This window comes from Lithobates pipiens, unplaced genomic scaffold (assembly GCF_037356315.1).
Source record: "Lithobates pipiens isolate NorthernLeopardFrog02 unplaced genomic scaffold, aLitPip1_a1.2 Scaffold_18, whole genome shotgun sequence".
Lineage (NCBI taxonomy): Eukaryota > Metazoa > Chordata > Amphibia > Anura > Ranidae > Lithobates > Lithobates pipiens.
In genome coordinates, this window is record NW_027507758.1 from 273326313 (window position 1) to 273339945 (window position 13633).

Below are 13633 nucleotides of genomic sequence, written 5' to 3' on the forward strand. Positions count from 1 at the left end.
TATTTTGAACTATTATAACTGCGTTTACTATTCAGAGACACCAGAGAAGAAACTAGAAAAGGCACCTGCAGAACCCAAAAAAGGTAATTATTCATAGTACTTGTAAGTCATGAGGGTGGCTTTGATGTGAATTAGGTAAATGCAGAAATATATTTTCAACAATTCCACTTTACTTACTGTACAGAAACACCAGAGAAGAAACTAGAAAAGGTATCTGTGGAACCCAAAAAAGGTATATCATTGATAATATTTGTAAATTATGAACGTTGTTCTAATATGAGTGAGGTAAATGCAGAAAGACATATTTAACTATTCCACCTTATTTACTATGCAGAGACACTAGAGAAAAAACTAGATGAGATATCTGTGGAACCTAAAAAAGGTATATCACTTGAGTCTTGAAGAAGTTTATATTGTGAGTAAGGTTAAAGTTAGCAAGACATTTTGAATGATTACATCTTATTTTACTCTATAGAGACACCAGAGAAGAAACCAGAAAAGGTTTCTGTGGAACCCAAAAAAGGTAATCACTGATTAGTATTGCATTTGTAAGGTACGAAAGTAATTATTTGTGCATAAACACAGAAAAGCAACTAGAAGATGTATCTGTGGAGCCCCAAAATATAACTAACTCATAGTACTTGTAAATTGGAAAGGTAGTTATAATGTGATGGGGGTAAAAAAAAAATGATATTTCGAACTATTGCATTTTATTTTACTATATAGAGACACCAGAGAAGAAACTAGAAAAAGTACCTGTTGTACCTAAAAAAGGTAACCACTCATTAGTATTGCATTGATAATGTGTAAGCCCTTGTACACACGGTTGGAGATTCCGACAACCAAATCCGTCGTCATTAAGTGATGTTGCATACACACAGTCGGACTAAGTTGTCGGAAAATCCGATTGTACATAACGTGTTGACGTTATTTCATTATGACGGGACTACGTTCAGGCTAGTAGCCAATAGCTTTGGTCTAGGAATTTGATCTGAGCATGCGTGGCACTTTGTCCGTCAGAGTAGGTTACACATGATCGGAGTATGTCCGATCGCAGCATTTTGTCGGAAAATTTTACCGGCAAGTTGGAAAAGTTAGTCCGTCGGATATTCTGACAGAAACAGTCCGATGGAGACCACACACAGTCGGAATATCTGAAAAAACGGTCCGATAGGACACATTCCGTCGGAATCTCCGACAGTGTGTACAAGGGCTAAGAGTTAGTAAAACATAAGCGAGGTAAACACAGACAACTATTTTGAACTATTATAATATAAACATATATTTTCAACAATTCCACTTTACTTACTGTACAGAGACACCAGAGAAGAAACTAGAAAAGGTATCCGTGGAACCCAAAAAAGGTATATCATTGATAATATCTTTAAATTATGAACGTTGTTCTAATGTGAGTGAGGTAAATGTAGAAAGACATCTTTAACTATTCCACCTTCTTTACAATGCAGAGTCACCAGAGAAAAAACTAGATGAGATATCCGTGGAACCTAAAAAAGGTATATCACTTGAGTCATGAAGGGGATTATTTTGTGAGTGAGGTTAAAGGTAGCAAGATATTTTGAACTATTACACCTTATTTTACTACACAGAGAAACCTTAGAAAATGTATCTGCTGAACGTAAAAAATTTAATCACTCATTAGTATTGCATTGATAATGGGTAAAAGTTGTTATATTGTGAGCAAAGTAAACCCTTTATAGTACTTGTCATGAAGGTGGTTATAATGTAAATTAAGTTAAAGGCAGAAAGATATTATGAACTATTATACCTTATTTAACCACTTGCTTACTGGGCACTTAAACACCCTTCCTGCCCAGACCAATTTTCAGCTTTCGGTGCTCTCACACTTTGAATGACAATTACTCAGTCATGCAACACTGTAAACAAATGAATTTTTTGTCCTTTTTTCCCCACAAATAGAACTTTCTTTTGGTGGTATTTGATCACCTCTGGGTTTTGTTTTTTTTGCGCTATAAATGAAAAAAGACCGAAAATTTTGAAAAAAACGCATATTTCTTTGTTTCTGTGACAGAATTATGCAAATTAACTTTTCTTCATAAATTTTGGCCATAAATTATACTGCTACATATCTTTGGTAAAAATAACTAAAATTAGTGGATATTATTTGGTCTTTGTGAAAGATAGAGAGTCTACAAGCTGTGGTGCGAATCGCACAAAATTGATCACATCTGATGTACTGGTGGCCTATCTCGCTTCTTGTGACCCGAACAAGGCAGGAAAGTACAAATACCCCACAAATGACCCCTTTTTGGAAAGTAGACATTCCAAAGTATTTAGTAAGAGGCATGGTGAGCTTTTTGATGTTGTCATTTTTTCCCACAATTCTTTGCAAAATTAAGATTTTTCATTTTTTTTTTTTTCCACAAAATTGTCATTGTAATAGATTATTTCTCTCACATGGCATGTGTATACCACAAATGACACCCCCAAAAAAATTCTGCTACTCCTCCTGAGTATTACAATACCACATGTGTGGGACTTTTTCACAGCCTGGCCACATAGAGAGGCCCAACATGCAGGGAGCGCCATCTTGTGTTCTAGGAGCATAAATTACACATCTAACTTGTTGACTACGTATTACACTTTTGAAGGCCCTGGAGCACCAGGACAATGACACGTGACACTGATGACAGATGGCACTGATACGTGGCAATGATGACACTTATACGTGGCACTGATGACATGTGGCACTGATGACAGATGGCACTAATATGTGGCACTGATGACAGATGGCACTTATACGTGGCACTGAAGACACGTGGCACTAATACGTGCCACCAATGACAGGTGGCACTAATACGTGGCACTGATGACGCGTGACACTGATGACAGATGGCACTGATAAGTGGCATTGATGACACGTGACACTGACAACAGATGGCACGTGACACTGACAGGTGGCACTGATGACAAATGGCACTGATACGTGGCACTGATGACAGGTGGCACTAATATGTGGCACTGATGACAGATGGCACTATGTGGCACTGATGACACGTGACACTGATGACAGATGGCACTTATACGTGGCACTGATGACAAATGGCACTGGGGACAAATGGCACTCACAACAGGTGGCACTGGGGACAGATAGCACTAACAGGTGGCACTGGGGGCAGGTAGCACTGGGGTGGATGGCACTGGGGCGGATGGCACTGGGGCAGGATGGCACTGGGGCAGGATGGCACTGGGGGAGGATGGCATTTTTTTTTTTTTTTTACACTTACAGCCGCTGCAGCCGTTCATCTCTCCCCTCTCACACTCTGTCTGTGTGAGGAGGGAGAGTGGTGCTGAGAGATGATCACATATGTTTACATATGAGATCATCTCTCATTGGACATGCTGATCACGCTGTAAACGGCCGCTGTGATTGGCCGTTTACAGCGATCTGTGTTTGCCTGTCTCCGGGGGATACAGCAAACACAGAACTTCCCCGATGCGTGCCCGTGGCAGCGCGCATTGCGGAAGTAAACAACAGAACGTCCAGGGACGGCCTCCCGGACGAATGCGCCTGCTCTACGGCCGTCATTCGGCTATAGGGCGGGCGCGAAGAGGTTAATTTGGAGAGACACCAGAGAATACAATAGAACCCAAAAAAGGTAATCACTAATCAGTATTGCATTGTTAATGTGAAAAGGTAGATATAATGTGAGTGGAATAAAAACAGAAAGATCTTGTGAACCATTAATCGTTATTTTACCACACAGAGACACCAGATAAGAAATTAGAGAAAGTACCTATAGAACCCAAAAAAGGTAATCATTAATCAGTATTGCCTTGTTAATGTGAAAAGATAGATATAATGTGAGCAAGGTAAATGAAGAAAGATATTTTGAACTATTACATCTTATCTTACTACACAGAGACACTAGAGAAGAAACTAGAAAAAGTACCTGTGGAACCTAAAAAAGGTAATCACAAATTAGTATTGCATTGTTAATGTGAAAAGGTAGATATAATGTGACTGGAGTAAACTCAGAAAGATATTTTGGACTATTACACCTCATCTTACTACACAGAGACACCAGAAAAGAAGTTAGAGAAAGTACCTGTAGAACACAAAAAGGTGATCACTAACAGGGTTAGACTGGGACAAAAATTTGGCCCTGGACTTCATCCAGACCAGCCCACTTTAATTTTGCAAACAAGCACAAAAACAGTATATAAAACTATACCTAATTGTGCAAAAAAAAACATAAGTAGCATAACATAAGTAGTCCTCACTAACCTCTTTTATTATTTCACTTATTCTCCTCTGTATTTTTCTCATCTTTCTCACATCACTGCGTGAAGTTGAGGGCAAGCAGCGCAGCCATTAATTTGTCACTGAAACCGGCCCACTGAGCCATCGGCCCACCGGGAAACTCCCTGTAGCCCCAATGGCCAGTACATGCCTGATCACTAATCAGTATTGCCTTGTTAATGTGTAAAGATAGATATAATGTGAGCAAGGTAAACAAAGAAAGATATTTTTAACTACTGCACATTATTTTACTCTATAGAGACACCAGAGAAGAAAATAGAAAAGGTATCTGTGGAACCCAAAAAAGGTAAATCAGTAGGTTGTGAAAGTAAAGGTCATTATTATGTGAGTGGTCTGAATTAAAAAAAAATTTCAACTATTACATCTTTTTTTTAACCAATACAGAGTAGGGATGAGCTGAACACCCCCCGTTCAGTTTGCACCAGAACTTTCGAACGGACCAAATATTCGTACGAACTTTAGAACCCCATTAAAGTTTATGGGACTCGAACGTTTGAAATCAAAAGTGCTAATTTTAATGGCTAATATGCAAGATATTGTCCTAAAAAGTGTTTGGGGACCGGCTCCTGCCCCGGGGGACATCGATCAATGCCAAAAAATGTTTTTAGATTTTTTCGGGAGCACTGATTTTAATGATGATTAAAGTGAAATATTCCTTTAAATATCGTGCCTGGGGGTGTCTATAGTATGCCTGTGAAGTGGCATGTGTTTCTTGTGTTTAGAACAGTCCCTGCACACAAGGAAATTTAACAGAAAAAAGGTAATTTAAAACTGCTTGCGGTTTTCATGTCATGTCTGGTTCTGGCAATACGGATGAAAATCATTGAGAAAAATGGCATGGGTAGCCCCCCTGCCCATTACCAGCCCCTTTGGGTCTTGTACGGATATTAAGGGGAGCCCCGTACCCAAATTAAAAAAAGTACAGGCGTGGGGCCCCCAGGCCCTGTATACTCAGAAGATCAGTATACAGGCAGTGCAAACAAGAGACAGAGACTGTGTAGGTTTGTTGTGTTAAGTATAATCTGTTTGTAATTTTGAACTGGTACATTTTTAAAGTGTAGCTCCAGTCAAAAAATCTATTTTTAAGCTTTTTGGAAAACATAGGGAAGGGTTATCACCCCTGTTTTTTCATCTCCCTTCCTGTTATCTCCTTCCGTTTGCAAGTAGGAGACGTTTGTAAGTTGGATGATTGAAAGTAGGGGCCTGCCCTATATGCTCTGCAGAAATGTGGGCCTAAGGTGTTGGTGTTGACACAACACTGTAAGCCCTCAAAGTGACTCTTGGTGGGCGCTGGAACTCCCTGCTGTGAACGATTATATCAAGAATTGTAATTACATGTCATTGTTGAAAAGTGGTAGAAAAATTGGGCCATTGGTGGTTGTGGTGGTGGTTGTGATGCTGGTGCCACAACTCTATAAGTTCTCACGGTTACTCTCGGTGGGCACAGGAACGGGCCCTGCTGTGAAATATTATATCAAGAATTGTAATTACATGCCCCTGTTAAACAGGGGCTGAAAAATTGGCCCTTAGGCACTGGTGCTGGTGCCACAACACTGCAACCTCTCCCAGATACTCTAGTTGGAGTGCAGGAATGAGCCCTGCTGCAAAGCATTGCATCAAAAATTGTAATTACATGCCCCTGTTAAACAGGGGCTGAAAAATTGTGCTTCAGGCACTGGTGCTGGTAGCATGACACTGCAAACTCTCCCAGATACTCTAGTTGGAGTGCGGGAATGAGCCCTGCTGCATCAAAAATTGTAATTACACGCCCCTGTTAAACGGGGGCTGACAAATTGGGCATTAGCCACTGGTGGCGGCACCCAGAACCAAAAATGTCCTTCCAAGCTATCAGAAGGATCATTGAGGAGGAAGAGGATAGTCAGCCAACATAACAGGACAGTCACTCAGCATCAGCATAGGCAGTCTTGAAGGAATGTGACATTTCAAAAAAAAAATATTCAGTTACATCAGCTTCAGGTGCTTGGTAGCTGGTGGTGATCCAAGACTGATTCATATTTATGAAGGTCAGTCGATCAACTGAGTCGGTGGACAGGCGCACCCTGTGATCGGTAACAAAGCCTCCAGCAGCACTGAAGGTGTGTTCCGAAAGAATGCTGGATTCAGGACAGGCCAGTAGCTCAATTGCATACTGTGCAAGCTCTGGCCAGAGATCCATCCTCAAGACCCAGTAAGCCAGAGGATTGTCCAAGTCTGACCTTGCCCCTAGGTATTCCTGCATCATGTAAATCAGCTGCTGGCAATGGTTGCTGTAACCGATTATATCTTGGGGCTACGGACCAAAAAATTGTCTGAACGCATCGGTCAGACAGCCACCTTCTCCACCGTTCCTTCTGTGACTGACCGAAGCCTCAGAAACACATTGCCCATGACCATGAGTTTGTAACCTCCCAGTCTCTGGGAATGCGTTGCATAGACCTTTCTGCAAGGCCTCCCGGAGATGTCTCATTCTCTGCTCCCTCTACAATGGAAAGATAAGGTCCACTACCTTACCCTTGTACCGTGGATCAAGGAGAGTGGCCAGCCAGTAATGGTCCCTCTCCTTGATCCGAAGAATACGAGGATCCTTCCGCAGGCTTTGAATGATCAGGGAGGCCATGCAGCGTAGGTTAGCTGAGACATTTGGTCCAGAGTCCTCTGGGTCACTAAGGACAACATGATCCGCAGCTACCTCCTCCCAGCCACGTACAAGTCCACGGGTTTCTTGGGTCAGTAAATCATCCCTAAAAGACTGCTAATGCTGAGGGCCAGGCTCCACCTCCATGCTGACACAATCCTCCTCTTCTTCCTCTTCCTGTGTGATTGGTGGGACAGCAGGAACACTGTCTGGATAAAGGGGGCCTTGAGAGGCAAGGAAGTCCTCCTCTTCCTGCCTCTGTTCTGCCTCAAGTGCCCTGTCCATTATTCCACGCAGCATATGCTCCAACAGGTGGACAAGAGGTACAGTGTCACTGATGTATGCACTGTCACTGCTCACCATCCTCGTGCCCTCCTCAAATGGTGACAGGACAGGGCATGCATCCCTGATCATGCCCCACTGGCGTGGTGAAAAAAAAACGAGCTTTCCTGACCCTGTCCTGGTGCCGTAGTCACACAGGCACTCATTGATGGCCCCCTGCTGCATGTGAAGCCACTGCAGCATGGCCAATGTTGAGTTCCACCTGGTGGGCATGTCACATATAAGGCGGTTCTTGGGCAGGTTCAACTCCTTTTGGAGCTCAGCCAGCAGAGCACTGGCAATATATGATCGGTGGAAATGCAACCGCTGCACCACCAGGTCAAGGACGAAGAAGAAGAGGTGGTGTCACAACCAGTAGTAGCATTTTGGAGGCGTGGTGGCGGAACAACCTCCAGCACTACTGCACCTTGTTCTGCATCCTTCCCAGATGCCAGAAGAGTGACCCAATGGGCTGTGAAAGATAAGTAACGTCCCTGTCCATGCCTGCTGCACCATGAGTCAGTGGTAATATGCACCTTATCGCTGACGCCCTTTCCAGCGAGGCATGGACATTGCCTCCCACATGGCGGGAGAGAGACGGAATCGCCTTCCATGAGAAAAAGTGGCGTTTGGGAACCTGCCACTGAGGAACGGCACATTGCACAAACTCACAGAAGGGGGCTGAGTCTACCAACTGAAAAGGCAGCAGTTGAAGTGCTAGCAATTTAGCCAAGCTAGCATTCAACCGCTGGGCATGTGGATGGCTGGGAGTTAACTTCTTTCAACGGTCCAGCAGCTGGTGCAGGGAAATTTGCCTGCTACAATCGGACGTGGGCGTTCTGTTAGCAGAGTGCCCGCAAGTCCTTGGCTGTGACACACCTAATTCTACACCTTCATTCCTCTCAGTGCAGGTTTCAGAGAGGACTGAAAGTCTAGTGGGGTTGGAAATCCCAGCTGATGAGGAGCAAGGAGAGGTCCGCTTTGTTCTTTTGTGTGGGTCTTTAAGGTACGCTTGCCAACGAGCTGCATGGCAGGTCAACATATGTCTGGTCAAGCATGTGGTGCCCAAGCGGCTGATGTTTTGGCCACACGAGATACGCTTGAGACATGTTGCAAATAGCAATGGTGCGATCTGATGCACTCATCTCAAAAAAGGCCCACACCAAAGAACTTTTGGAATAACGTGCAGAGGCAGCGCCCTGCACAGGCGGAGCTCTGCGGTATGATTCAGTCGGTGTGCTGCCCCTAAGCTGGCCCCCAGAGGGCATCCTGCCTTGTTGGAGATGTGCCTCCTCCTCCTCCTCTCTCCTATCAGGTACCCATGTGGAGTCAGTGACCTCATCATCCTCTCCCTCTTCATCACTAGAGCAAACCTGGCAGTATGCTTCAGCTCATGGAACATGACTGCCAGATTGCTCTCTTTCTTGAGCATCCCCTCTCTCTGCCCTCCCGCTACTGCCTTCTTCTAGCTGGGTATCATCATCAGAGCCTTCAAAACACTGGGCATCCTCCTGGAGCATGTACCCAATACTGTGTTCAAACAGTTCAGAGGACTCCTCAGGAGGACATGGTGGGTCTAGGGAAGGAGTGACTGATGACATTGATATGAGGGAAGAGGACGCGTTGGCAGCTGCTTTGCTAGCACCCTGAGCCTAGGTGAGAGAGGATGAGGAGGATGAGGAGGGCTTGGTCATCCACTCTACCAAGTCTTCGGCATGATGCGGCTCAACGCGTCCAGCTGTCAAAAATAAGGACAAGCGTGTCCCATGACCATGTGCTGATGACGATGCACTGCATCCATGACCAACACTGTTGTCTCTAGACACAGAGCCTGCTTGCCCTCTTTTATTGACTCGTGAATGTCTACCTCTCCTTGTTGGCCTTCCAGACATAGTAATGGCCTGCAGGGAGATGGGAAAACCAGCAATTGGGTAGCTTTAGGTGCACACTGAGCAGATGACACAGTACACCGACTGTAATTACTGCAGCTGCCTGCCTGTGTTACAGAAGCAGAGCAACACCAGCAATAAGGGGTAGCTTCAGGTGTATACTGTGCAGGAGGCACACAGCACCCACTGTAAATGCTTCAGATGCCTGTATTACAGAAAAAGAACACCAGCAATAATGGGTATCTTCAGGTGTATACTGTGCAGGAGGCACACAACACCCACTGTAACAGCACTAGGTTCCCAAGCAGTAAAGATACTGTCCCTGCCTATCGTCCTCTTTCCCTGACCGCCACAACACACTACACAATGCCGCCGTGCTGGCATTCTTATATAGTGTGAGAGGTGTACTAAACCCCCCTGAGGTATAATTGGCCACAGGCATCCTGCTTGTGGCCAATTATGGCTCTCCTCACTGCCGGCGCAGTGATTGGCCAAGAATGCGGGGTCACAGTGCATGCTTTGCCAATCATGAGCCAGAAATGCACTGCGATGGCGCAGTGCATTGTGGGCTGTGAGTGCCACACGAATATGGTGTGAACGGTCCACAGAATTCTTGCTTCGCTGAACGGGCGAACAGCCGGTGTTCGAGTCGAATATGCATTCAACTTGAACACTAAGCTCATCCCTAATACAGAGACACCAGAGAAGAAATTAGATAAGATATTTATGGAACCACAAAAAGGTACTGTACATCATCTGTAGAGTTTGTACATCATAAAAGTGTGGTAATAATCTGGCTGTGATAAGTGCAAAATGATATCTAAGCAGAGACACCAGACACAGGGCATCCATCAGAAATTTTGGGGCCCCTTACACAGCTTTAGGCCGCCCCCTCACCCCAGACCTGACCATCACTATTTCATAGAGCCTACCCACTGGCCGTACCACTGAATCTGCTCACTGACATCCCATACTAAGTCCCACTTCTCCTCCTTCCCTCGTCCTCTTCTTCCTCCTCCTCCTCTTCTTCTTTAAAGCCACTTTCACACTGAGGAGCTGGCCGCATTGACGGTAAAGTGCCGTTAGTTTTAGCGGTGCTTTACCGTAGTTTTAGCATCGCATTTCGGCCACTAGTGGGGCACTTTTAACCCTTTTTCGGCTGTTAGTGGGGATTAAAAGTGCCCCGCTAGTGGCCAAAAAGCACCGCTAAAAAGACGGTAAAGCGCAGCTTAAACTAGTGGCGCTTTACCGTCAATACGGCCAGCACCTCAGTGTGAAAGTGGCTTTATTGCTTTCTGTCTTGTCTTCATGCTCACGCTTTGGCGGCGCTGGCCATTGTTTTCAATGGCAGAGGCGGTTTAGGAGCGGTGTATTCACTGCTCCCGCACCGCCACAAAGATGCTTCTTGCAGGACTTTTTTCCCGTCGCGCAAGTGCACAGCCCCAGTGTGAAAGCACTCAGGCTTTCACACCGGGGCTGCAGAAGAGGCAGTTTACAGGCACTTTTCAGGTGCTATGTTTAGTGCAAAAGCGCCTGTAAAACACCTCAGTGTGAAAGTGGCCATACAGGGCAGATTCCATAATTAGCAGACCCGCATGAAAAGTTACCTGGGGGGATACATAAATTGTGAGATATCAAAGTATTTCAGACACAACCTTTCACTTAGTGCATGTATGTACAGACACAGCTACTCACCAGCATCTTCAGGGGGGAGGAGCCAGGACATCATTGCAGAAAAGGGGTAGAAAGTAGCATGCTGATGACTGGAGGGGCATGTCAGGGAGAGCTCTTCCTGCCAATAACCTCTGATCCCTCCCCGGCATTCCACTCCCTATCTCCTCCATCTGCTGCAGGGATGAGCTCTGTTAAATGTAAGCAATCTGTCTTCTCCTCCTGCCGCCCGATCTCCTCAATGTCTGCAGCTCAGCCATTTGTGATGTGAAGGAGATCAGGCAGTGGGGGGAGCAGCGGGAGGAGAGCATCACATGAGACCAGCAGGTGCCCCCCCCCCCAGTTTCAGTCCTGTTCCTGGTCACAAGAAGCTGTCCCACTATGGCTGTGAGACCCTCTATACTTTTGGCCATTCCCCCACATTTCCTGATTGCTGGGGCAACGGTAAACTCACTCCTCACAGGCGCCGCCGATCAGAAGCCTCCGGGCGTGAGGAGTGATCTTGCGGTTGCCCGGGCAACCAGGAAGTGTGGCATAATGGCCAAAAGTAGCTGTCAATCATCCATCCTTCAGGCAGCGGGTGAAAATACCTTGGGGGCCCAAGTCGCTTGGGACATCCAGACCCCTTGGGATGCCAGGGCCCCTTACATGAGTGTGGGCTGTACCCCCTGATGGCGGCCCTGACCAGATAGGAAAATAGAAAAGGTGTCTGCAGTACCCAAAAAGATAATTACTTGTTAATAGTACACTTCTAAGTTATGAGGGAAAAGAAAAACAAGGAAAGAAGTCCAAAGAATCAAACAAAGTAAAAGTATAAATATACAGTATCTGACAAAAGTGAGTACACCCCTGACATTTTTGTAAATATTTTATTATATCTTTTCATGTGACAACACTGAAGAAATTACATTTTGCTACAATGTAAAGTAGTGAGTGTACAGCTTGTATAACAGTGTAAATTTGCTGCACCCTCAAAATAACTCAACACACAGCCATTAATGTCTAAACCGCTGGCAACAAAAGTGAGTACACCCCCCAGTAAAAATGTCCAAATTGGGCCCAAAATGTCAAAATGTTGTGTGGCCACCATTATTTTCCAACACTACCTTAACCCTCTTGGGCATGGAGTTCACCAGAGCTTTATAGGTTTCCACTGGAATCCTCTTCCTCTCTACCTTGCGCTCTTCCACCTTCCGTTTGAGGATGTCCTACAGATGCTCAATAGGGTTTAGGTCTGGAGACATGCTTGGCCAGTCCATCACCTTTACCCTCGGCTTTTTTAGTAAGGCAGTTCTCATCTTGGAGGTGTGTTTGGGATCATTATCATGTCGGAATACTGCCCTGCGGTCCAGTCTCCGAAGGGAGGGGATCATGCTCTGCTTCAGTATGTCACAGTACATGTTGGCATTCATGGTTCCCTCAATGAACTGTAGCAATCCAGTGCTGGCAGCACTCATGCAGCCCTGGACCATGACACTCCTACCACCATGCTTGACTGTATGCAAAACACACTTGTCTTTGTACTTCTCACCTGGTTGCTGCCACACACACTTGACACCATCTGAACCAAATAGGTTAATCTTGGTTTCATCAGACCACAGGACAGTAATTCATGTCCTTAGTCTTCTTGTCTTCGGCAAACTGTTTGTGGGCTTTCTTATGCATCATCTTTCTGGGACAACAGCCATGCAGACCAATTTTATGCAATGTACAGCGTATGGTCTGAGCACTGACCGGCTGACCCCCCACCCCTTCAACCTCTATAGAAATGCTGCAGCACTCATACGTCTATTTCCCAAAGACAATCTCTGTTTATGATGCTGAGCACGTGCAATCAACTTCTTTTGTCGACCATGGTGATGCCTGTTCTGAGTGGAACCTGTCCTGGTAAAATGCTATATGGTCTTGGCCACCATGCTGCAACTCAGTTTCAGGGTTCCGGCAATCTTCGTATAGCCTTGGCAGCAACATGTAGAGCAACAATTCTTTTTTTCAGATCTGCCATGAGGTGCTATGTTGAACTTCCAGTGACCAGTATGAGAGAGTCAGAGCGTTAACCCCAAATTGAACACACCTGCTCTCCATTCACACCTGAGTAACACTAACGAGTCACATGACACCAGGGAGGCCCAATTTGGACATTTTTACTTAGGGGTGTGCTCACTTTTGCTGACAGTGGTTTAGACATTAATGGCTGTGTGTTGAGTTATTTTGATGGGACAGAAAATGTACACCGTTATACAAGCTGTACACTCATTACTTTACAAACGTGCAATTTCTTCAGTATTTTCACATGAAAAGATATAATAAAATATTTACAAAAATGTGAGGGATGTACTCACTTTTGTGAGATACCGTATGTTTTAAGTACTGTGCAGCAAGAAAAAATCCTTGCAAATAAATCAGTTGTCAGCAGAATCAAATATGTAAGCAAAGGAGGGAAGCACAAGTATCCTGAATTAAACGTTTTTGGGAGTTTGGGAGTTTTTTTTAACAGCTCATGAACTCCCCTCTATGTTATTTTATGTGTCCATGGATGTTTTTGGATGTTTATCAACAGGAGTTTATGTGCTGTTGTTTGAACGCCCTAATATCGCATTCAGGAGCTGTTTTTCTGACCACAAAAATGCTTAAAAGAACGTTAAACATGCATAAACGCTCAAAAACATGGCTCACTAGCTTCTCTTAATGTTTCTGATCCATTGAAAAAAAATAAAAAGATAATATTATAAAAAAAAAAACACTAACATGGAATCCCGCAAAAAACTATAATAGACGCTATTGCAAAAACGTTAAAAAATATTGACTCACTGC

At 44.7% G+C, this 13633-nt stretch overlaps 1 protein-coding gene across 50 annotated transcripts in view; it reads left to right on the forward strand.

Annotated features, from left to right (window-relative positions):
• The window catches only part of TRDN (triadin), a 1056665-nt gene that overhangs the window by 867283 nt on the left and 175749 nt on the right, over positions 1-13633 (forward strand). For 47 of the 50 annotated variants that reach the window (XM_077486957.1, XM_077486959.1, XM_077486986.1 and 44 more), the window contains 10 exons: positions 36-83; positions 185-232; positions 335-382; positions 476-523; positions 727-774; positions 1317-1364; positions 1467-1514; positions 3747-3794; positions 3903-3950; positions 4542-4589. In XM_077486957.1, the coding sequence (XP_077343083.1) occupies positions 36-83; positions 185-232; positions 335-382; positions 476-523; positions 727-774; positions 1317-1364; positions 1467-1514; positions 3747-3794; positions 3903-3950; positions 4542-4589 (480 nt within the window). The remainder of the gene's footprint in view (positions 1-35; positions 84-184; positions 233-334; positions 383-475; positions 524-726; positions 775-1316; positions 1365-1466; positions 1515-3746; positions 3795-3902; positions 3951-4541; positions 4590-13633) is intronic. The other 3 variants (XM_077486999.1, XM_077486993.1, XM_077486991.1) reach the window with 3 other exon arrangements.